General features: G+C 40.0%; 1 protein-coding gene across 1 annotated transcript in view; it reads left to right on the forward strand.

Moving 5' to 3' along the window:
- Nucleotides 1-1673: 1673 nt before the first annotated feature.
- kntc1 (kinetochore associated 1) overlaps nucleotides 1674-24662 on the forward strand; it is a 28399-nt gene continuing 5410 nt past the window's right edge. The window contains exons 1-53 of the mRNA XM_061038946.1: nucleotides 1674-1762; nucleotides 1987-2133; nucleotides 3976-4096; nucleotides 4542-4657; nucleotides 4813-4891; nucleotides 5085-5162; nucleotides 5246-5280; nucleotides 5365-5475; nucleotides 5778-5871; nucleotides 6856-6908; nucleotides 6997-7103; nucleotides 7191-7245; nucleotides 7327-7425; nucleotides 7529-7572; nucleotides 7837-7899; nucleotides 7990-8065; nucleotides 8957-9082; nucleotides 9236-9402; nucleotides 9525-9636; nucleotides 10295-10438; nucleotides 10523-10579; nucleotides 10938-11009; nucleotides 11586-11705; nucleotides 12541-12684; nucleotides 12795-12890; nucleotides 13167-13270; nucleotides 13365-13467; nucleotides 13550-13684; nucleotides 14017-14136; nucleotides 14774-14846; nucleotides 14963-15030; nucleotides 15139-15440; nucleotides 15564-15736; nucleotides 16587-16687; nucleotides 16856-16997; nucleotides 17096-17152; nucleotides 17235-17398; nucleotides 17483-17587; nucleotides 17693-17821; nucleotides 18492-18608; nucleotides 19365-19474; nucleotides 19563-19779; nucleotides 19934-20023; nucleotides 20109-20274; nucleotides 21596-21654; nucleotides 21735-21951; nucleotides 22032-22105; nucleotides 22204-22414; nucleotides 22772-22884; nucleotides 23316-23371; nucleotides 23500-23578; nucleotides 24023-24147; nucleotides 24266-24401. Coding sequence (XP_060894929.1) covers nucleotides 1996-2133; nucleotides 3976-4096; nucleotides 4542-4657; nucleotides 4813-4891; nucleotides 5085-5162; nucleotides 5246-5280; nucleotides 5365-5475; nucleotides 5778-5871; nucleotides 6856-6908; nucleotides 6997-7103; nucleotides 7191-7245; nucleotides 7327-7425; nucleotides 7529-7572; nucleotides 7837-7899; nucleotides 7990-8065; nucleotides 8957-9082; nucleotides 9236-9402; nucleotides 9525-9636; nucleotides 10295-10438; nucleotides 10523-10579; nucleotides 10938-11009; nucleotides 11586-11705; nucleotides 12541-12684; nucleotides 12795-12890; nucleotides 13167-13270; nucleotides 13365-13467; nucleotides 13550-13684; nucleotides 14017-14136; nucleotides 14774-14846; nucleotides 14963-15030; nucleotides 15139-15440; nucleotides 15564-15736; nucleotides 16587-16687; nucleotides 16856-16997; nucleotides 17096-17152; nucleotides 17235-17398; nucleotides 17483-17587; nucleotides 17693-17821; nucleotides 18492-18608; nucleotides 19365-19474; nucleotides 19563-19779; nucleotides 19934-20023; nucleotides 20109-20274; nucleotides 21596-21654; nucleotides 21735-21951; nucleotides 22032-22105; nucleotides 22204-22414; nucleotides 22772-22884; nucleotides 23316-23371; nucleotides 23500-23578; nucleotides 24023-24147; nucleotides 24266-24401 — 5853 coding nt within the window. The 5' untranslated portion in view covers nucleotides 1674-1762; nucleotides 1987-1995. The remainder of the gene's footprint in view (nucleotides 1763-1986; nucleotides 2134-3975; nucleotides 4097-4541; nucleotides 4658-4812; nucleotides 4892-5084; nucleotides 5163-5245; nucleotides 5281-5364; nucleotides 5476-5777; nucleotides 5872-6855; nucleotides 6909-6996; nucleotides 7104-7190; nucleotides 7246-7326; nucleotides 7426-7528; nucleotides 7573-7836; nucleotides 7900-7989; nucleotides 8066-8956; nucleotides 9083-9235; nucleotides 9403-9524; nucleotides 9637-10294; nucleotides 10439-10522; nucleotides 10580-10937; nucleotides 11010-11585; nucleotides 11706-12540; nucleotides 12685-12794; nucleotides 12891-13166; nucleotides 13271-13364; nucleotides 13468-13549; nucleotides 13685-14016; nucleotides 14137-14773; nucleotides 14847-14962; nucleotides 15031-15138; nucleotides 15441-15563; nucleotides 15737-16586; nucleotides 16688-16855; nucleotides 16998-17095; nucleotides 17153-17234; nucleotides 17399-17482; nucleotides 17588-17692; nucleotides 17822-18491; nucleotides 18609-19364; nucleotides 19475-19562; nucleotides 19780-19933; nucleotides 20024-20108; nucleotides 20275-21595; nucleotides 21655-21734; nucleotides 21952-22031; nucleotides 22106-22203; nucleotides 22415-22771; nucleotides 22885-23315; nucleotides 23372-23499; nucleotides 23579-24022; nucleotides 24148-24265; nucleotides 24402-24662) is intronic.

Below are 24662 nucleotides of genomic sequence, written 5' to 3' on the forward strand. Positions count from 1 at the left end.
TACCTTCTAGCAGAATATAAGCCACACTGTGTCATGAAGACTTTGCCATTTTGCCATTTTGCCACTTTGCCAATGATTGTCAATGATTGCAAGTGATTGGTCAGCATGGGTCAGCGATGGTCCGCACTTTGTCAGCCATGTGTGTTGTGTCTCTGTGTTGTCTGACCATGGCTGAATAAATCCTAAAATGATACACAGTCTGTTTCCGTTTTCATCGTTGTCCATCTACTACAGAAATAATCCCCACCTAACATAATCTTAATCCATCCGTTATGAATATCTGTTGTGTTTTACATGTTTTTACATCTGCAATCCAAACAGAGAAGACAGACCTGTACCTTGCATGAGTTGTAATCATAGACAGTAAATATTACTAATTGTTTTAATATGTCTCGAAGGCAAAACTCAACTATAATATCAAACAGATGTGTTAAATTTGAAGTGTCTCCTGTTGTTAGTTAAACATCTCATGAGAATAACAATAACACTTGTAAAGGTAATATTTTATTCCTTATTTTTTGCATTCATTCATTTTAATTTTTTTGAAAAATATAACAACAAAAAACAAGCAACCCACAACCCCCCCCCCCCCCCCCCCCCCCCCCCACACACACACACACACACACACACACACAAACCCAAAACAAAACAGACCAAAACAAAAAAGTGACACACATCACCAAAGACATAACCATGATTTACTTTCAGGTTTTGCAACCAAAATAAAGTTTCCATACATCCCCTATTCATCATATATTTTATTAAATTAAAGATATCACCACATTTTCCCTTGCCAACCTGTATCTAAAACATCCTCCATCACGTGTTGCCATGGAAACCATCTGTCAAGGAATTTTTCATTTTGCAGTCTTATTTTGAAAGTTATCTTTTCCATGATGTAAATGCCTTTTACAACTCATTTCCAAGACTCGTGGGTTTGGGGGGGGGGGGGGGGGGGGGGGGTCTCTCTTAAGCCAGTTCAATGTAATTGCCTTCTTGGCTGCATTCCTTATTTATACTTTTTTTTTTTTTTAATCGTGTGTAGAATGTAGTGGAAAAATACTATCTGTCTGTTGCCTTCGTTTGACCTTAAAAGATTAGGATGTTCGTGCGTCATTTAGCAATTAGAAACTGTTTCTCTGTATGGCCTTGGTCTGTATCTCCAACAGGAACACTCCTCAGGATCTGGGTACAGCATGATCCTAAATCAGTTCCCTCTGAACAAAGGACTTTCTGTTGGTGTTCCTCCGTACCAGGTGCCTTATAGAAAGAAGCTTGCATAGATAAATCACCAGGCAAACTAGCAGAAGGCGTAGTCACTAGGGCAAGCTGAAACCAATGACGATGTATCACTCCTGTATATGCAAAATACCTACACCCTGTGAAACTATAAATATGCTCTGCAACTGGGACTGCCCCGGGAATCTTTGATGCACTTGTGACTGATGTTACTTTTGTAGCTGATTACCCCTTTTGCAAAAGCACTTTTACTATAAGCAATAAAATACACAAAGACAAAAGACTTTGACTTGAGATCTTTTATTACCAACAGAAAAATCCACAACAAGAATTAGTTGTCTTTTATCCATACGCCACAGCGGTTGGTGGCGCTGTTGCACCCTAACGTTGTTTTCAAACCGTCATTAAGCACCACGAAGAAGAAGAAGAAGACCCGCCAAACTATAAAGTTGACACTGTTGTGATGCTGTTCCCCTTGTTGTAATGTAAACTGTCTGAATATTACATTATAATAATATACGAGGTGAGTTACTGTCTACTTTAACTTATTTATCTACTTTGTATTCTTCAAGTTTACAAATGTTTCCGTTGATATAAACAGTTAATCGTGTTTAGTCTCGTAACTCTCTCTGTTATCACTATGGCAACAACGAGGGGAGTTTACAGTCAGCGGAATCAGCGCATAGAAACCTAAACACCTTAAAAACATAACATTGAGACTGACATTTCTTTTTCCATGTAATCTAGCTCTGTGAAATGGCAATGTGGAGTGACGTCGAGCTCCTCACCAACGAGGATACAAACACTGTCCGGCTCGGCGGTGTGTCAAGAGAGGAGAATGGGAGCGGCCTGTACCAGGTGGACACACTGGTCAAGATCTCCACTACCACTCAGGTAATGCCTGTCAATATTTACATGACTCTTAGTGAGACTTTATGGGGTTATCTTTTCCCTCTGAGGTTGAAAAAATACTACTGTAGTACAATACACTGTTACACCCACCATCTACATACTGTATTAATCCTCCTGTGTAATTTACAGACATGCTTCTCACACACGTAAATAAACCCGTATTACACACACATGCTCAAACAGGATCTATGGACATGCATTAATGGAGAGATGTCAGAGTTGGGCTGCTACAGTGCCGGGCTAATTATGTTGTATAATCTATCTTCTTCCAGCTGAAGCAACTGTCTAAGATCAAGCCTTTTCTGTCTTTTAATGACCTCGAGAGGGTTATACATGCTTTAATCTGTTTTAAAATCTTTACACTGGCTGCCTGTTAGTTTTCGTGTTGATTTTAAAATTATTTTATTAGTTTATAAAGCACTACATGGCCTTGCACCAGACTACCTATCAGATATGATTTTAGTTTATGAACCAGTACGGCCCCTCAGATCCTCCAGTCCCTCTCTCTTAGTTGTTCCACAGAGCAGGACAAACAACTTTGGCGATGCTGCTTTCAGCTGTTACGCTCCGAGACTGTGGAACAACCTTCCTGAAGGTCTGAGAGGAGCCCAGAATATAGAGATTTTTAAACGCAGTCTTAAAACTCATTTATTCAGTCTGGCTTTTATATAGTGCTTTATATCAATTCAAATCTTAACATTACTGTATTGTCTTTTTTATCCTACTACAATTTTAAATATTCTTCTCCTATGTATTAATTTTAATATCTTATTGCTTTTATGTGTCGTATTTTATTTTTTCATTTTTATACATATATTTTTTAAATTCTTATTGGTGTGCATTAGTCTCTCAATGATTTTATAAACTACTTTTTCGTCAGTAACTTTTCTGCACTCTTGTAAAGCACTTTGAACTGCAATTTAATTTGTCTGAAAGGTGCTATATAAATAAAGTTGGATTGATTGAATCTCAACTCGCCTCGACTATCGTAATGATCTTTTATGTTGGTGTTAGCCAGGCCTCCTTGTCTCATCTGCAGCTGGTTCAAAATACTGCTGCTCGGCTCCTCACAGGAACACGCAATGTTTCTATGTTTTCTTCTTTTTTCTTTGTTGTCTGCTTCGTTTTGGCTTTGTCTATTGTCATTCTATTTGGTGTAAAGCACTTTGATCAACTCTGTTGTATTGTGCTCTATTAAAAAAAGTTGGATTGGATTGGATGCCTTGCTCAGAGGCGCTCAGCAGTACTCAGGAAGTGACATGGCACCTCTCTGACAATAAAGGCAAGGCAAGTTTATTTATATAGCACAATTCAACTACAAGGCAATTCAAAGTGCTTCACACAAGACATCAAAAGCATCATGACAGAGGAAAGAAAAGAAACATTAAAATAGAAAATTTAAAAATCACTGAAATTATTAAATCTGAAAATATATTCAAATAAAAATAATTCAAATGAAATTAATTGAAATAAATAAAGTAAAAATATAAAAAGAGTTAAAAGTTACAGTGCAGAGTTAAAGTTTAAAATCTTATTAAAATTGTTTAATGAAAGGCAGCTGTAAACAGGTGTGTCTTCAACCTGGATTTAAAAGAGCTGAGAGTTTCAGCAGACCTGCAGTTTTCTGGGAGTTTGTTCCAGTTATAAGGAGCATAGAAACTGAACGCTGCTTCTCCGTGTTTGGTTCTGACTCTGGGGACAGAGAGCAGACCTGTCCCAGACGACCTGAGTGGTCTGGATGGTTAATAAAGTCCTATTAATCTATCAATGTGGACACTAGTTACGGTGCTGATTTGTAAAGTAATGCTGTTTTTGTTTTTTCAGGTACAGGCAGACCCCAGTCTCTCCTCCTCCAGTGGGTCAAATTGGAGTATTGTTGTTGCAGACAAGACTGTTATCCTGTTTGATCAGAGCTATCAAACAATCCTGCTGCTGCTTCACTTTGGTATGCATCGTCTCAGTATGTTCCTTTCGTCTCTGCCTCACTGTTTGCTATCGGTCAAGAAGAAGAAGAAGGTTCAATAAACTCTCAGGCTGTTTTCAAAACCGCCGACTATACTTGACTATGTACAGACTTGGCCAAAAAGCAGTATGTGAACAAATGCGAGATCCTCAGAGTGCCAAAAATACCCAGATTCAGGAATACTTGAAGTATGCATCAGGCCAGTCTTCTCGCTTATGGTTTCCCACAATGCAAAGCGCCAGGTCAAAGATCGAAAAGACAGCCATCGTACCAGAGAAAATAAATACACAAATCAGACGATGTAACCAAATATTTAATTCTCCCCTCCTCTTTATACCTATTGAAATATATTTTTATTGACAATAATGAATTTAACTGATTCTGTAGGATTCTGTAAATGATGACTGATGAGTCACATACTTTTCAGAAACCGATGTGGACGCAATTGATGTGTGCCTGGACGGACAGTTTCTGGTGGTCTGTGAAAGGAATGGCAACCTTCATTTGATTTATGTCCCCCACAAGAGAATCCTTCTCACCAGGGTAAGAGTGTTCATAAGGCTCACTACAAGTGAAGGCCTGTGTCTGGCCATGAAATGTTTGCCTGATTTCACCCATGGCTTTGATGATGTCACCAATTGTAATAATCCCAATGGATTTCATTTCCTACATAAAGTTGTGGCTTCTTCTTTTTTTAGGCTTTGGTAGAGAAACCATCTAGTGGGGACGAGAAGACGTACCGCTATCTCCTGACGCAGAAGGACGAGGGTTCTGAAGGTGAACTTTTTTATTATCATTATTATTTATGATTCTGAGAAAACTCTGTACCAATTGTTTTTTTTTTTAATGAGCCGTGTACATACGATGAAAGAATTAAGAATCTGATCCGTCTGTGTTTGAGGATTATTCTCTGAATCGTTGCTCTGCATGGGTGACATAATGGTAATATGTGTCATGTTTTTATTAACAGGGATATACAATGTGTTTCTTCTCGTGAAGGACGGGTTTTTCCATATTTCAAATCTTGCATTGGCAAAGATCGAGACAGGTATCAAACTGATTTTTTAACTTTTTTTTTGTAGCTTCATTGTTGACCAAATGAAACATTAATTCCTCTTTTTGTCATCGCAGCCGTAGAAAAAATGGACGTGGGATCTTTGAAAGAGGTTAGTTGAGACCCTCTTCTGTTAGTGTGCTAATTTTTATTTTCTGATGAGCAGAATTTTAATCCCACCTCTCCACACACTCAGCTCCAGTCTCAAATAAAGATTGACTTCTGCTCCACCGAGGATTACCACGACGAGGGCTGCAGTACAGCGGTCATGTTCAGTCTGGGCCAAGAAATCCACTTGATGATCGGGGTCAGTGTCTTTCACCGCCTGTAATTATGATACATTGGGTAAAAGTGAGTTACTGGGGTTGGAGGTCTGCCGCTGGAGGAGAGTGGAGGCTTCAGAATAGTGGAGGTGTGGCCAAACAGCAGTTTGTTTTGGTTTCATGCTGGAGCTCAAGATGGCGACATCTACTGGATCAAAGAGTCACACATTCTTTCTTAAATTCTGGTGAATGGTTTTCAGTAAAATCTTTCTTGGAAATGTTGGAGAGATTGAAAACCATCCTGTATGTCTTGGTGTAGATTTTTATAACACTAATCTCTTCACAGGGCGATAAAGAAAATGTCCTGACTCACTGGATGATGGACCCTCATCAGGCCAAGATGCATCTCGCTCAGTCTGTCAGCGGTGGCTTAATTCCAGGTATGCTCTTGCTTTCATGCACAGTATAAAGCTAAACACTGTTTAAATGCCCTTTCAACTCCTGAAGATTTATTATCATCTTATTAACATAAATAAGAGACAAATTAATGGGCTCAAGGTTTTTGGAACAAACAGCAACACACAGTAATGTGTTAGCAAACCTTAAAAGTAAAGGAGGCCGAGCATTTGCGGTTCCGGCTCTGCGGCTATGGAACGATCTAACTACATGAGTTTCTTCTTTTAAAGATGTTTTTATCAAAAAGCCTTCTTGTAATATTTAATGTTTTATTCATCTTGTTTTATTAAATGTTATGTTATTTTAAATGCAGTGACATAATAAGACAACCAAAGAAACGTAGAGGTGCAATCAAAGAGAGTTCATTATACCAAAAAAACCTCTGAAACAATCATACACAGATCTTTCAGATGCATGAACTTAACCAAACAGGGCCCGACTACGTACTACTTCTAAGGAATAAAAAGAAAACCATAAAATACCTGACTGGCTTCTCTAGAAAATAGTCATGGAAAAAAGAACAAAGCTGGCACAAATCCACAAACATCTAACATAAGTCGAATATGTGAATGGATAAATGTAGAGGTACCCTAACTTACCCAGGTCCAAACTCTCACCACAAACCTTTTAACCTACAACACGAGCTGTTCACAGCAAGACTGACAGAGAGAGGATGAGTGTGCGTTTTATAACTGAGCTTCCCAGCTGCTGATTGGCCAGTGGGAGCAGCGAAGCCTGACTGAACAGGTGGCAACGAATTAGCAGATCATGACCTCTCAGCAATTGTTTCACTTACTTCTATTTTATTCTCTATGTCTTCTTGTTTATTGATTATAATTTCTAATGGGTAAAAGAGAAAGTAAAACGCATAGAAACACAACAGTTGAAACAGTTGCACAAAGTTAAAAGGCTTGTTGGAAAAGTTTATGTGACAATTGTTCAATATTTCCTCTTTCTATGTTTTAAAGGAGTGAGGAAGATGGTGGTTGTTGAAAATCTCCTGTATGTTCTTGACAGTGAGGTGAGTTCTGTGCTCTTACTTGAAGCTGTGATACACATCTGGACAAGTGTTTGAGCCTTTTTTGTTTTTTTCTATTCGTCTGGGTAAGGACACTCTGAGTCTTTGGGACCTTCACTTCCTGGTGATGATTCACTGCTGGCCCGATCTGGTTGTTCATGACTTTGAACTCACCACAGAGTGCGACTCTGCCTCCATGTATGTATCAGTGATGTGAAACATACTACAGCTGTGATTTATACAGAGGAATGGGACTCAAATAATGATGGAATATCTGTTTCACAGCCAAGACAAAAGCAGCATGAGGATGATAACACTGACCAAACAGGACAACTGTCAGGTATTTGTACAAACGCTTTTAAAGAAATGTGATTTTCACGAGGCTGTCCTGAACTCAACATAAAGCTTTATGATTTTTCAGATCAACTCACTGCAAATAAGATTCCTGCCGTGGATGACCATTTGTTACTCTCTGGACGTCTCTTCAGTTTCCTGTCTCGTCCAGACAAAAATAAACATGGTAAACAATCAACACTTATTACAGTGGTAAATGGATCGTTCATGCATTAAATAAATAAACGTCTGCACATTTAGGTAACATATTTTACTCTCTCTGATTTCAGGATACCATTTATTTAGTTGAAGGCATTTGTGAGAACCCAGAAAGGTAGGAAATGTTTTTTATTTTTTTATTTTTGATGTGCTGCTCAATAACGATAAAGATAGGTAGGTAAAGAAAGCAAATCATTATCCGCGCACCAAGAAGCTCCTGTTTGAAGGATTTATTAAGGTTTGGAGCCAACATGCTCTTCCACAGACGTGCTGTTTCTCAAGTCTCAAGTTTGCTTTCCTCACCTGTTCAATAACTACTCAAGAATGTGATAAAAGTTTTAACATGGTAGGCGGCCTTTTTGTTTTTCTTTTGTTTTAGTCGAGGAGAGCCGATTTCCTCTGTTGTCGTACGATGCTTCACAGAGGCTTTGCCCGAGAACAGGTACTTAACTTTATTTGGATGCATTTCTTCCATTTTGTTTAATATATTTTGATTATTTTTCGAATTAGTTGATTACTCTTTGATTCACAGACTTAGCAGACTTTTACACAAACATATGTTTGAAGAGGCTGAAAAGTTTGCCATCGCGTTTGAGCTGGATTTAGAGGTAAGTGTCTGACCCGTACACCTGTCTATCTTGGCCTTATTAGACACTGTAATGAAATATGTATCAATGTGTTATTCTGGGAAGAAAGAGATTTTAGGATTTATATTTCTTTAAACTTTATTTCCAATCATACTGTATTAAAAATGGTTTTACAATAATCATTAGTGAGACAGCTTCCAGAGTGATCTTTTTTATAGTATTATATTAAATAGAGCAAAAACAATTTAACGATATGCTTCTCTTTTTAAAAAGAACGCAAAATAGGATACACGTATATGTAAATACAGGTGTCTCATATATGTCCCTAGTCTGTCTACAAACACCCCATTATGTTACGTTTGGAGATTTTCCCTTCATGACATCACAAAGGGCAGTAGCCCCTCCCCCAGGTGGGTGACACTCCCACAGCTAGGTGTTTGTTCTGCCCTCTGAGTCTGCCTTCTCACTCTAAACAATAGGGCATAGAGCGAGAAAGCCCGAGACACCCAAGCCCTTCCAGAGAGGGGGCGTGGTCAGACACAGCTCATTTACATATTTAAAGGTACAGACACAGAAATAGCCTGTTCTGAGCAGGGCTGAAATAGAGGGGTTTATAGACATGATCAAATACATGATCAGAGTGGATTTAGAACAAGAAACTTCACACACATTTTTTGAGGAGCTCTGAGACTTATTTAGAGTTTTTGAAAAAGGAGGAGAATATGTGACCTTTAAACTAAGAGATCTTAACACAAGAAGGGCATCTCTGGGGAATACATGATTTACACTTCTCTCGGAGCCCCTCAAATGGTCCTTGTTTGACGGAGGCTAAGCAGAATTCATGTTTTCATGGTAGAAACCGTGCTGCAGCAGCAGTGGACATGATAAACTGACATTTCTCTTTTTGTTCAGCTTGTTTACAAGGTGAAGCTTGACTTTGTGCTGGAGCAGCTGGCCTCTGCGTCAGTGGGAGGTTATGGACAGGATGTATGGTCTGATCTTGTGGAGGAGGCCAAGACCAACCTGATGAAGATCACGGTCAGTTTAACCATTAAAAATTTTATTTTTTATTTTTTATTTTAACCTCAACATGAATCATCTGAATGTCTTCTTGAGTTAGACATATCAACATTAAACATGTATTGAGTATTAACCCCTGAATAATAGAGGTCAATAAATGGTGTTTTCTAGGATGAGCACTACGTGGTGGAGTACTGCCTCAAAGCTCCGTGGCCGACGTTTGAGACAGCAGAGAAGATGCTGAACCACGCTGCCGCACGATACTCATCGCTACAAATCCAGGAGGCTTTAGCCAGGCTGGCAACCTTCTGCAGCCTGCACGGCCCAGAACATTTCAAGTAAACTCTAAGTCTAAGTGGCCTCCTGTGTTTTTTTTTAAATGTCATTTTCTAAAGTGAGGGTTGTTTATTGTTTACATTAATGTGTGATTTTTAGCTCTCTTATCCTCCATCATCCTTAGTGGCATCGCCTGGATCGAGTTTCTGAACAGCACTGATGACCTAGGAGACATTCTGACCCACCTGAGGGAAGGAGACATGAAGGGTGCACAACTCCTTTGGCTCCGATATGAGGTAAAGAACAGCTTCATGCACTCACCAGAATAAACACTTAAACATCAATCACACTCAGTGTGTGTGTTGGTATCTGGAACATTTGATAGATTTTCAGCAGGGAGGTGTCATGTTAGTTACCAGACACAAAAAAACGTATTTATTCACATTAGGGACCAACCAATATGGAATTTTTGGGGCCAATACCGATATCGATATTGAGTAGAAAAAAAAAAGCTGATACCAATATATTGGCCGGTATCTGTCTTAGATCTGTAGAGATAGAGAGATATACACATATATGGTGTTGATGATCCCTCAAATGCACTTATCAAGCGCTGTTGGAAAAAATATATAAGGAAGATAAGATGTTCACTCAATGTACGTGCATCTCCGCTTGACACTCTGGAGAGTGATGATGATTGAGAACTGCTAATGTAATACAATGCAACTCAAATGAAATTATTTTTGATTGGTGAATAAATCGAGAAATATCTGCGATTAAAATTAGCCGATACCGATAGTCACTGGATATGTTAATATCGGCCGGGCTCTGATTCATATTCATATTCATCCTGTACAGGTATCTATATTGTTTTATTTTCTACTAGAATGATATCAAAGTAAAAAATTCTGATGTCATGACAACCCTTCTGTGTGCTGCTGTGTTTTGTGACAGGGACAAATTGCTGCAGAGTTCAATGAGAGCAGGCTAGAAGCCGTGCTCGGTGCCATCCCGGAGGACCTGCCTTCTCAACACCTCTGTCCTTGGTTCAGGACTGTTTTTGTGCCTTTCGTTAGAAGAGCGATTCCAACAGGACAGGTAGGATTTATCCTCTGAAACCTCAATCAATGTCATCCTCTCCATACAGAGCTTGTTAACAGTTCTGTGTTCATGTCCGTGTAGAAACTCCTGGCTCGATGGCTGGAGCAGAGGGCAAGGAATCTGGAGTTAACAGAAAAGGTACAGAAAAACTGTAAACCAGAAACCCTACTCTTAAACCAGGACTTTCTAATTGTGCATGACAAGATAGTCATTATTAGATTTCTAGATGCTTTTTGATGGCTTGAGAAAAGTATTGCACGCAGAGATTACACTACTGGATAATGAAGCTCTGCTCATCAGTCGTTCACTCATTTAAAGGCTTTTTCTTTCCCTTTGTCATGATGTTTTGATATCGTTTGTGAAGCACTTTGAATTATCTTCTTGTTGAATGTGATAAATAAATGAACTTCACTTGGTTTATATTTTCAGTTATGAGTCTAATAAATTGAAAATATCAATCACAAGTGTTAACCAATGATTTTAAATCTTGTTGAAGGGTGCTTGGCCTCGGAACGGGTTGGACATGGCAATGCTTGGAGTTCCCTCTTTATGGACCTGGATAAGATCTGTAAGTATGCCACATTTCTCTCTTTCTGCCTTTGCCTTCACAGTTACGCTCGGCCTTACTGGTGGTGAAAGAAGACATGACAGATGTAAACAAGATGGTCACTCAGCTCGTCATTGATGTGTGAAGTGATGATGCTTGTTGTAATCCAAATAGCACACCCTGCTGGTGACAGCCAGAAAGAGAACTGCTAGTTTAATACAATGAAACTCAAATGAAACGCTATTTGACTGGTGAATAAATCTTGTAATATCGGCACATATCTGCGATACAATTAGCAGATACTGATGGTCACTGGATATGCTAATATGGGCGGATATTTATCGGCTTGCTGATTTATCAGACGAGTCCAGCTTTTGTATTCAACTGACATATAACCACATGGTCTACAGGCTGATCCAAACTAATCACAGTGAAATGTACACATGCTGAGTGAGAAAGCATTCCTTGTCCTTGAGGGAAAAACTGATCAATTCTGACTTAAAATAAAATATTTTTATTGGGATAGCGATGAAACTGCAGTTACTTTGGCATTCTATTACCTACCCTGACCTATGTTTGAATTTTGTTCTTTTTAAGGAGGATAATTATGATTCCAAAGAGGTGGAGAATCTGAAGTCCCTGGTGTCCCACCTCCGTCAGCTCCTGGACCTGCACAACAAATACAACTGCAGACTTTCCCTATCAGTCTTTGAGAAGGTTGGTCTTTTATGAAAAACCCATTTTACAATATACAAGTGTATAAGAGATTCAAACAAATATCTGATATCACCAGCAAGAAAACAAGTGCAGAAGTATTGATAAAATGAAAGGTTGTCTGTAGATGTCAGAGGAGTTTCATGGACATTCTAGTTTACATTAGGGGTGGGAAAGATGATGATTGGTGATGTCACAGGGGAACTCATGCTGTGATTCGATAGCCTATAAGTGGTCCTAATTACAACTGTACTAAGATCAAGCAAATCAGAGATAATTGATTCATTACAGGACTATCATATAGGTGTAATATAGTAAACTGATTAAATGAAAAATACAAGATGCCTGTGAAAAGATAAATTGCAGGCTTAATGTATTTATTCACTGTAATTTGGTGTTAATTTCACCTCTTATCACTTCACCCTTCTTTTCACCGTTGTCTGACATTATCCCGCTGTCGTCGTTATCCCTGTTATTCAGTGTTTCTTCAACCAATGCGATCCCCCACCATCCAAGAAAATCTTTTCAGAGCATCATGTTTTTTGTGTCTTTTTTTTGTATTAAAGTCGGCACCAGCAATTAGATAATTAGCACCACACTAATTAGGACAGCAATATATTGCTCTATCCATATTTAGTCCCACCCTTAGTTTACAAGTTTTATTTAAGAAAGAGAGATAATGCTTTGTGGAGGTGTATCCATGAATTAAACTGTATTGGGAGATGTCCTTGCTGCCTCGTCCGTCTTATATGTATTTGGGGACAACATGTTTATCGCTGATGTTTTTCCGACTGCATTCTAAGCTGGTCATTAATACATATTGAACTGACTTTGACAGGGAAGTGTACGGAGTGTGGCATTCTTCATGCTGGATAAAGTGCCGGCGCCAGAGCTGATCGGCGCCACAGTGGAGAGCAGTATCCTGCCGTATACTGAAGAGCACGAGATTCCTCTCGACGAGCTTCTCCTACAGTACATCAAGGTAAAACAAGACCACTGCTAAGCCAACTGGGGAGGGGGGGGGGACCGATTAAAATACCAAAAGTGCAGAATGAATAAGAAGACGTTTCCCTCTCAATCTGACCTCACTAGGATCTCTTGGAGCGCTGCAGCTCTCAGACGACAACGCTTTTCACAGAATGGGAAGCCAAAGCGGTGGCAGTGCTCGGCTGCATGTCTGACACAGATGTAAGTTTCTTTCAATCAATCAATCAATAATTATTTGTATAGAGCCGTAGCAGCAGGCTGTCCCCACCAAAAATCCTGAGGAACCTTCAAGACATGAGAGCTCAGGCGCTCCCTTGCAAATATGTGGTTCTTTGACCCCATTGCACTCACTCATTTTGTAAAGTGCGTAAGCTTTAAGAGCACAAATATTTGCAATGGAAACCTGCCGTAAAAACAACAGTAAGATGGTTTAAAGACTTGACTCTTTGAATCTAACATCGTTGTATTTCCTGCCAGCTGATGGTGGACGCTGTGCTGGAGATCATGCAGAAAGCTGTGGTGCCCTGGAGTAATGTGATAGAAAAACTGGTTCAGCAATACCTGGAGATGGACGGACCAAAGTATGTTCCCGTTTTCCTCACTTTTTCATTAATATTTAAACATGTGGTTATATAAGAGTGTATATAACTTTATTTTGCCCCGTATATTCACCAGACAAGAGCTTTTAAAGGAAAGCTACCGTCTGATGGAGATCAGGAAACTTCTCAGAGGATACGGGATTCGGAACTTCAACCTCTCTAACAGCACTCAAGTTATGGTAATTTGGATTTGATGTTTGAAGTGACTCCAGCTGTGTCTTCCTTTTGATCTTCTAGTCACAAACTGCATATCTTCCACAGACTCTGATTAGATACATCCTGAAGCAAGACCTGCCCATGTCTTTAGGAGACTCCCTGACTTTAGCTGAAGCTTACAAACTTCCCACCTCGCAGATAAATTACCTGTACCTCATCCAGCTGATTGGCCTCGGAAAGGTTTGCTCTCACATTCGTTTCTGATCGTTGTCTCTTTTCATTATATGACATACCCTCTATTTTTATGTTTTCAATGTTTGTGTGTAATTTTCAATTGGGTAAATTTTATTTGTGATAGTAAATAGTCTTACTTTGTTATTTGTACTGTATTTTATTTTAACTTTGTTTAATCTCTTAAGGTGAGGTTTTGAGATAAGCCCTCATGGGTGTCTACCTCACCTGCACATGTATTTTAATTTTAATTTGTTTTAATTTTCTGTTTGACTCTTCTTTCAAAAAAATGTGCAAATAAACTAAACTACTTAAAAACATGTCTTTTCTGCTGCTTTCAGACTGAGGAATGCATGACTGTCCTGAAGAAGCTGTCCTCTGCAGAAGCAGAGTGTGTGATCGAGCGACTCACATCGTGGGCTCGGCTGCAGCTGGAGGACAAACGTCATATATCAGATGAGGTTAGGAGAACATTTAAAATTATTTTTAAGCATTAAAGCTTGTTTTTTTGAGCAACAGGTTGCATATTGAAACTCTGCTTTAAAACAGAGAGATTTTAATTATTTTTGTAGCCAACCGAAAAGCAGAATTTATTTTCTCTTTTTCTGGTCATCTGCTTTTAAGTGAATTTTTGCTCTTGCTATCTGGATGCTGTTATGCTTTACCTGCAATTAGATAACTAAATGCACCTTGGGTTTTGTATTTAAATGCAAACGTTTTATCCTTTTATCCCTTAATTACACTGATCCTTTCATGGTTTCTATTCAGCCGGTTTATTTATTCAGTCTGTTTCATATTTTTAGCTCTTTATTTTAATTTGTTGTTGTCTGTACATCACTGTCTAATTAATGTCTTGCACCTACAAGCTTCTCCAAATCATTTGCCCCTCGAGGGATTAGTAAAGGTGTTTGAATTGAATCATGTGCCTTTCCCTTTGCACCAAGATTGAACTCTTGTGATTATGCTTAAATGTGCCAACATACATGACGTACACCGGAATCCTCACCTCAGGATCTGAAAGAATAACAGCATTTAGTGAGTAATAATTCATTCTGGTATTTTGTATATCTTAACTTTGTCTTGTTCTGTCTTCAAAAGCACAAGAAGAACCAGATGGTTATAGCTCAGGTGATGGTGGAGGTTCTGAAATACCTGCATATCATTCAAAAACGTAAGTACTTCTCTTCACTGTAGAGGGTTTGAAGTGAGCTTCATTCATGAAATGATTCAAAAACACCAGACTGTAAACACTGTTTATAGTGAGACCTGGTTTCATGTCCTCTGCAGATGATGTTCTTAAAAGCATGGAGTGTGAAAACAACCTCATCATGTTCAAGGCCATCGCCCACCTACAAGTAAGTTTCCTATAGAGACGCTGTTTTGAAAGTGTTTCCAGCTGTTCCTGAATTTGTTTTTTGTTTTTTTGAACCTTCAATCTCTTTCTCTGTTTCGTTTTTTTCCAGGAGGACTTTGAAGTTTTCTTCACCCCCTCCAACTACGAGGATCCGAACATCCAAAAACAGATCCAGGAGCATCACATCACAGCCTATGAAAACACACGAGGCCGCCGTCCTTCTAAAGCAAAGGCCACAGCCACTCCAGTGGTGGCTAATGATCCTGATGGCAAAACCAAGACTATCTCTACAGAGGCTGGCTTACGTCGTCTAGGGAGGCAGCTGCAACGCACAGAGCCGGAGCTTTGGTCTGACTTGGCCCTGCGAGCTCTGCGTGTTGGCAAGGTGGACAAGGCCCTCAAGATCCTCAGGTCTGCATGTGCTGCTGAATGAATCCATGTGTGGGAAACGGACCCGGCATGCTTTTTTATATTTCTAATTCCAGGTTTTTCAAGGTAGATTTCTCCTTTGCTCTCTTTCCCGTTTGTCTTCAGTGAGCTGTATGAGCATCACTATAACACCAGCACAGGGAAGGTTTTGTTTACTGCTGCCATGACCTTATGCCAGATGCTGGAGGCAGACGTTCCCATGGTGCTTCCTGATGACATGGACCTGCCAGCAGTCATCCACAATCTGGCATGTCAGGCCATCACTGTGTGCCACTCTGGTGAGGAACATGTGTAAACTTAAAATGTTGTTTTGTAAAAATTTTAGGGAATTATTTTTTGGCTTTTTTGCTTTTATTATAGAGGACGATGAATAGAGTAGGACATCAGGTAGAGAGAGAGTGGGGATTGAATTGCTTTTTTTTTTTGCTGCTACTGTAAATGTGTTCTGCCATTTCCTGCAATTCCTTCAGGCAGATCAACTAAACTATAATGCTCAAAGCATTTCATCTATCCTGGATCCTTGTTGATTTGCTGAGATTGTGCAGTGACAAAAAGAAAATGTGTTTGCAGATAAAACATGATTTAAAATGTACCCTCTGTCCAGTTTTAGAGGCAAACAGTGGAATAACAAAAATAAAATCATCATTTTCAAGATATTTGCAATAGTTTGACTGTTTTTAAAGCCAGTCAGCATCTTCAAGAAGTAACAACCTAACGTTATTTACAGATTCTGCATACATATGCAAAGTAATATTGTCCAATAGTGCGTGTTTTCTTGCATAAAGCTATTGCCCACTCAGCCCATGTGCAGAGCAAAAGGGGGTGGCAGGTAACAGTCTGTGTGATGAGGAACATCGTCTAAGATCAAGCATTTCTTGCTCCCAAGTTGCTAGTCTGACTGTAAACAAAAACAAAAACAAAAATAGAAGTCGTGGCCTTTATTGCTTACAGCTTGCAACACAGGAAGCCCTGAAACCGCAGATGGCTTCCAAGATTAACAGAAAACAGAAACTCTTGTTTTTTCTAAGAATTAAAGAGCAGCCGGGCAGCAGGTGTGAAACCTGAGCCCTGAGCTTTCGGCTGCTCTCTATCCTCAAGTTGATCCTGATGGGTTGATAACTGTTACAGATTTGCTGCTGGACTGTCTGGAGCTCTGCAAATGCACACGCATAGCTATGGATGTGTATCATCAGTGCCAGTTATCAGACAACTACGGCTTTCTAGCCAAGGTCAGTATCTTTGTGGTCCACATCACTGACTCTCTTTTGTGATTGATGTTTTAAATCAGTCTTTAAATTTCGCAGAGGGATCTCCCAGGTGAAATTGATTAAAGTCTCCCTTTAACAAATTGTGAAATTAACTAAATGTGTTCTTTTTTTAATGATGTGATGTCACAGGATCTGACTTTGGAGGCAGAAAAAGATCCATATTCTCAGAGTTTTCAGGATGTCTTTAATGAGGACTGCATTGTTCTGGACCCGGTGTGTGTGCTTCCAGTCCAGTATGAAATAACCAACTGCATGCTGCCTATTTCTCATGGTAGGATGCTCAAATTCATTGTCTGCTGAATGTCTGATTTATGAGTTAACCACCTTAGTCGGCCTTAAGCGAAATGGTTATTATGCCCAATCTTGCAGATACTAAACTGTACCCTCTGGACTGCTCCTGCCTCTCACACTGCTCATTTGAAGACGGTATGTAATTATATTTCTTTCTGTTTTTTAGGACGTTGTTATTGTAAAAGTTAACCTTGTGTCTTCCGCGGTTCTCATGCAGGCTCAAACTATCTGCGGCCCCTCCTGGGTCCCCTGGGGAACATGTTGCAGATGTTACAGGAGTGCAGTCAGCTGGAGCTGGCCCTCAGAGTGCTGGTCAACTCGTACGGCAGCTGCCTGCAGCACGTCACCTCCAATGTTATGGACATGAAGCTCAGTGTGCAGGTGCAGCAGCCACAGACGTTATTTACGGTTTAGATACAACTTCAACATGTGCACTAAACATTTCCCTGTAACCCTTTCTTTCAGCTTTATGACACACAAGAGCTGAAGAACTACAATATATGTTTGAATAATGTCCGAAAGACGACCAGTTCGTCTCTGAATGCTGTGGCTGTGGCTCTCTTGAACAAGGTGAGTCTGCTGAGTCAGATGTTGTGGTGGGGTAGAAACAGTAATACCTTTTTTTTGTTTTTGTTTTAGAATAACCTCTAATCTCTATTTCCTAATGGGCTACAGGTGTTCAACTGGAGGGTGGTCGATTGTGATTTGGCTTTTGGACTTTGTACGCTCCTCTCCAAAGCAGAAGTCTTCAAGATCCTGTGGAAGGTTATCGACAACACCTGGCAAAACTACGACAAAATCTTGGTAGGCAATATTATCCCTTTTGCCTTGTACTGTATTTCAAACCATGTATTGTTTTACCGAACAAGTCAATGGGGTATGAGAGAACTCCTGAAAGCTGTAATCCGGAGACATATTTAAATTGTGGTGAGACTTCAGTCAGACTTCAAGTTTCACATTAGATTAGTAAATAAATACACAACAAGTAAATAAATAACAAAGACCACTGAAACCATTAGAATTATCATGTACAGCCATGAGTCAAAAACACAACTAAAAATATTCATTTCAATATCGGACTGCTGCACGAACAAAGGACCTCCTGAGCCGTTCAGTGGAACATTGAGGCAACACTAGTCGCTCACTGAAGGAGCTTCGGAGTCTGTTAAAAACACAGTGTAAAGGATTGCCTTCAAAGATCATAACAGTTTTAAGTTTGGTCCTTAGTAGATTAAAGTAATGTCTGAGTAAACACTGGTAACCTGTTGCACCAGCTATGTGCCAGTTCAATTCCTGAGTCTTGCCCGAACCCCCCTTAAAGGTTAATCCCCTTTACCTCACTCACCTCATACTTATCCAACGAACACAGAGGTTTGTGTAACAGGTGATCACTGCTTCATTATATATTTAAGCATCTCCATTCATATTACCCCTCAACAAGTCTAACTGGTTGACTGTGTCTGGGTGATTTCAGGCTGTGGCGAGAATCGGGGCCAATTTGAGCTGCCTGTACAACGAGGCAGGAGAACGAGAGAAGTTTCTCTCTGTAATCACTGATGCTGAGTGGGGCATCGAGCTCGGCAAACTGGAGGTACGTGGTTGGAAAGCTTTTCTTTTATTTCTTCTCAGGATTCTCTAGAAGTTTCTGTCTCTCTATTGAGTGAGACTTTGCATTTAAAGTCTTGAATCACCTCACTTTTTTAATGCATTCTTTATTGTGTGTAAATATGTGAAATACATAATACATATACTTTTAAAAATGTCTTAAAAAATTAGAACGCTTAACAAGATATTGACTCACATTACCCTGACTTCAGTATTGTTAGGCTTTAAGCCTAACTGATACCCTGGCACATGGTCAAACCTTACATAAAAAATGGCACCCCAGATGGGACCTATTTACAACATTCAGCTTCTTCTTGTGGGAAATGAACTTTTACCTTTTGGGCATTTTAGAAAACCTAATTTTAAACCTCCAAACCTCTGTTTGTAACTGTTTTACACAAGTGTGTTTTATTTATTGCGTCTTTGTGTCTCATATTATTATTTTAGTGCATTTTCGACTTTTTTCTTACACTCCAGTACTTACTTATTGTCTTAGCCTGTTGGAAACCCCAAGTTTGTTCATTTTAGCAGTCTTGTATTTATCTGTCTTCTGGTTCATTTAATGATTTGTTGTCTGTTTTTTAATTGATTCTGTAATGACTCGATGTCATCGTAAGTGATTTTTCCCCCTCAGTGATTTTTCCAGTATAAATAAAGGTTGAATTGAATGAATGAATAACTTGTTCAAATCTAAAGCCATGAGCTTATCAATTTTACCACGTCTACTCCTGCTCTGCTCCAGATTTCCATCCAGCCAGTTTTCCGTCAGCGGCCTGAAATGAAGGGAAGTCTGATCCCAGATCTGGTGAAAAACAGGAAGATCACACCGGACATTATCCTCCAGTACTGCAGGTCAGCTGCTCACTCGACACGATCAAAATCTGCTTTAATCTCTCTCAGTGTAAAAATAAATAATTATTTTTTCTAATTCCATCTACAGCACCTTCGGTCTAGACCGTGACGGCGTGATCAACCAGTACATCATCACCTTACTGCTGCTACAGGAGGACGAGGAGGCTGCTGGTGATTCAAGCACAGGCCAGGAAGAGATGCAGCCTTTATGTCATGCAGACGCACTGGAGCGAGTCCTGCAGGTTATCCCCATGCTGCACAGCACCAGCGAGCTCACGGACAGCCTCTGTGCTGCTCTGTTCAAGGTTCGTGTCAGAAGAACAAAAAAGAATAGAAAACTCTTTAAACCAATGTGTTGTTACAAACATTTGGACTCTTAGGGCGCCCTGTGTTGAAAGTGTTCAAACTAAATGTAAGTTCTGCTGCTCATCTAACATGGACAATGTCTTTACCCTCCAGCTCAGCCCTTACAACTATGAGCGGATCGAAGTGGTGCTGAAGATCATACAGGCTGCAGACGAGAACGTGACAAGCTTCTCTGTTAGTCAGGTAAAAAAAAAAAAACAACAACACAGTGGCACCTTTGCTATTAAACAGATGCTTGTATCTTATATATTATTCTTCTTATCCACAGGCAATGGGCCTCCTTCAGCACCTGAAGTCATACAGGAGAGTTTCTCCTCAGTCAGACGTGGAGAGCACTTATCTTCTAGAAAACAGCCTGCTGCCAAACCTGCTGTCCACCAGCAGACTGCCCTTCCACCTGCTCATGCAGACCAAACATTACTGGAAGATTATCTGTAAGTTACTTTAACATACGAATTGATAGCCTGGGCTTCTATTTGCCTCATCTATGAAAACACCCTGCCTTTATTTGGGACAGGCATCTATTCGAGACATGCCTTTAATATTTTTTTAAAGGCTTTATATGTGATTTTTCACACTTAAATGTAATATAAATCAAGTATATCCTCTGAAAATAACTGAAAAATAACTGAAAATAAATAAGAGTTTTCAGAGTCCTATCTTCAGTTTGTTTACATCGCCAGGACGGCCAGCCGACTCCTCCCCTCGTGTATAAAAGTTGTTTAATTGAGGGACTAGAGAAAAGAAGAATAACATACTGTACTCACTGCTTAACTGTGTTTCTAGATCACGCTCATTTCAGGTAAATTTACATGCATAATAAAGATCGCTAGCATTAGCATGCTAACACAACAATGCAGCGCGAGTTGTTTTGGTTTCATGCTGGTGCTCAAGGGCGACATCTGCTGGATCAAAAAAATCGCATATAAAGCCTTTAACAAAGCTCATCCACAGCAAAGATGAGAACCTCTATAAATCTGTTGATTCAAACCGTTAAGAATAGTTATCTTTAAACAAAATGCAGATTTAATAACGGATCATTCATTAGTTCTTGCTTCGTAGAGCAGTGCGTTTATGCCTACTTTCTGCACCGAGGGGGGAGAGAGAGAGAGACCCCTCTTAATATTTGCATTGACTAGTGCTCTGCAGAAGTGTCGGCCTGTGGAGCTGTGTAGACATATCAGAATATGTTTATGTACTTTAATGCAGATAATATACCATTGAAATTTTGCCACGGCTTATATTGAAATTGAAATATGTGGCGCGGTTAGTGTGCACGTCCCATGTACGGTTGCTTGGGTCTCCGAGAGCGGCTCCTGGCTGCCTTTCCGCATGTCGTTCCCCCCTCTCTCTCTCCCCCCAGTTTCTGACTCTATCCGCTGTCATGTCTCCAAAATTAAGTCATGAAAAGCCCACAAATAAATCTTAAAAGAAAAGTGTGAGAACGCTAAAAAGGGACACAACGTTTAATTGAGATCCCGTATTATATTAAACCGGTTTGAGCTGGTTACCGGTTTATTACCGTTGAGTTAGTTACTCTTTAAGTAAAAAAAAATAAAGCTTTTACCATCCTGAATCTGAGTTACTGAAATGGTTGACGGAAGAGGCTTCAAACGTTTGTCACTGTGTTCGCCTTGTGAAGCTCAGCATGCAAAATTCTGTTCTGTATTTAATTATTTAATTTATTTCGCATTAATGTTTTAAAAAGATGTTTTTACTAAACATGAATGGTTAAATGTTTTTTTCTGTGTTTAGCTCCTGAGCTCAGCGAGGAGACCTTCCCTACACTTCTTCTGATCAGCAAACTGATGAAGGTAAAAGCACACTAATCCGAAGAAGCAGCACATCTCGACTTGTTATGTAGGTTATTTAAACCTGACCTGTCTTGTTCCAGGTGAGCCTTGACAAGCTGTACATGTCAGCAGCGAACCACGTGTTTGAGAAGAAGATGAAGCCGTTACTCTTAGAGCAGAGGAAGAAGGGTCAGGGTCACGGCCAAAACAAGGAGACATTCAAGGTGGCCAAAACCATGATGAAGTACATCCACTGCATCCAGAGCCCGGAGTGGGCTGCGGCCACAGCACACAAGATCACCCAGGAGCTGCCGGCAGGTCTGACCACACAGATAAGACAACACAGCTACACTGTGTTTTTTGTATCTGTATACTGAATGTTTTCCTCCTTTCTCCAGGCTATGAGAAGACCCAGTCGCTCAAGTTCTGTTTGGCTCTGGGAGATGCCTGGCTGAAAGATCCCAACCTTGAGGTCCGTATATCAGATTTTCATCTGAAGAAATGAGACATCTTCTAAAATCTTAATCTGGTTAGTCTTTCTTAAACTGTTTCGGTTTTAATCCTGAACAGGAGGCAGCGAGGGCCAGAGGGGAGACCTTCCTCTCCAAGCTGAAGCTGCAGTTCCAGCGCTCGGCAACTGAGAACACCTTAATCACCAGCCAGCTCAACAGCCCCGAGCTTCTGAAGCTGACTGGGCTGCCAGCCCGGCTCATAGTGGCCCTGTATGAACACAGCAGTGTGGAGCAGCAGTACAGAGACACAGGAGGTCAAACTTACCCAGGTGAGCACATTTAGTTTGTCCAGACTTGTCTTGGCGGTTCCACAAGGTATCGGACCTCTTTCCTCCTTTACATTTTTTCCTGTTTCAGACAACGAATTGTTTATATCTGAGCTAAAACCTATATTCTTCTAACATTTTGTAACTTGAACAACACTCAAACCTGTGAATTAGATCATTGATCGTGTTAGAATGTGATTGTTAATGGTTTGTTTTAAGGATTTTTAAATGTCTTCTTTTAATGTCTTTTTTCCCCCTATGTCATGATGCTTTTGGTGTCTTGTGTGACACACTTTTAAATGTCTTGTTGCTTTAAAAATGTTCTCTATATATAAACCTGCATTGTCTTTACCTGAGCAGATACACATGCAGCCGTTAAGGAAATAGCCTCCATCAACAGCGTGGATCTCCTGAAAATCCGAAACATGATGTTAGAAAAGTGGATCTGCAAAACGGGACCTGCTGTGACCAAGGTTTGTCCCCCAGAGCTTACCCTCATGTGCACACGCTAATCATGGCTGATCATGGTTTGTGTGCATCTCAGTCAAAAACACAACATAAAAGATGCAACAGAGTCGATCTTGTGACCACTCTCTTTGGCTGGCTTTGGCCCGAAAGGTCGGGGGTTTCATGCCCAGCTCCTGCAGCCACATGTCCAAACGATGTGTCCTTTGGAAAGACACTTAACCCCAAGTTATTCCAGCGGCTTAGTCGGCTGCTTATAAATGTGTATGAATGGGATTATCTACAACTGATGGACACTTTACTCAGCAGCCTCTGTCACCAGTGTGTGAATGTGTAGGTGTGAGCTGTGGTGTAAAAGCTCTTTGAGTAGTCAGAAGACTAGAAAAGAACTAACAAGATCAAGACAATTTACCAAGTTCCATCTTTTTCTTTTATGAAGGATATCGGTAATTATGAATGTGTCAACAACATCGAGGAGGATCCAGACTTAATGAGGTAGAGCCGTCACTGTAACTTCCTGCAGTATTTAAATTAGAGAAAAAAACACTTTTTATATTTTTGCATTACAGCTTTACATGTTTTGCTTCATGTCATGTCATGTTTTGTGTATTTGACGCCCTTAGGGTGGTGTACATGTTGCAGTCCTGCTCTATGAATGATGCTGTGCGTCTTCTAAGCCCCATCCTATCAGCAGAGACCTGGGTGAGTAACACACTGCAGAGAGACAATATAGGAACAAGCCTTCAAAGGAAGTTCCTCATTGTTTAAGTTTATATCATTTTTTATTATAAAACATTTTAACAGATAAGAGAACAATATTGTTCTCTCCGTGTTTTCATGAAGTGCAAGAGCCAAGAGGAGGAAGAATGAATAAATAAATAAAGTCAAACAATATTAAGAACATAAACAAACGTAAGCATCAGAATGAATGAATAATTACGACCAGGAGGAAGGTTAAATACAGAGCTCAAGATGTTTAAGGTTAAGGTTTCTATTTTTAGTACCTAGACAGGTAATTTTGTTGGGTAGAGTTGATTGAGGTAAAGGATGCTGAAGACCCACTGCCGGTCGCTGCATGGGCGTGCACGCAGTAAACAGGATGTGGGTACTTTAGTGTCTCATCTCAGTTCTTGTCACTTCCTGTAGCCCCTCAGCACCTCTGGGCCTCGTCTCACCTTCTGCCATCGAACTCGAGCGCTGCTTTGTCTTGTCCGCCTCGCTGATGCAGCAACTCTGGAGGCTCAGCTGCAGATCCCAAGTACCAAAATCCAGTAAGACAACTTGGAATTTGTTTTAACTGTAATGGTTGAATACCTTTATTAATTGACAGTTAACTAAAGTTGGTGTGCAGGATGTGTTAATGCTTGTGTTTGTCATATTTCCGTGTAGGTATTACCTGAAGTGCTACATCTTTGTTTCTCAACTGGAGGCCTTAAACATCCCGTACACAGTGCAGTCTTTCCTCAACAGTCCCAAAGAAGGCTTGGTCAAAGGGCTGTGGAAGAACCACAGCCATGAGCCACAGGTACTTTCTCACTAAGACCAATAAGAAACTCTTTGTAACAAATGTAGACTTCTTTAGAATCTTTAAATCTTGACAATAAATAAGGAATTATTTCATGTAAACAAATAATGCCTTAATAATGGCCATTCTTTCACATCGTTTTGTTACACTCGGATGATATCGACCTATCAATCAACTACCCTCGCATCAGTGCTGTAGGTGACAATTAAGTGGTTAATATAATTTGGGGGGTGGGAGTATTTTGGATTCAGGAGGGACATG

The sequence above is a fragment of the Labrus mixtus genome, chromosome 5 (genome assembly GCF_963584025.1).
Source record: "Labrus mixtus chromosome 5, fLabMix1.1, whole genome shotgun sequence".
NCBI classification, from domain to species: Eukaryota; Metazoa; Chordata; class Actinopteri; order Labriformes; family Labridae; genus Labrus; species Labrus mixtus.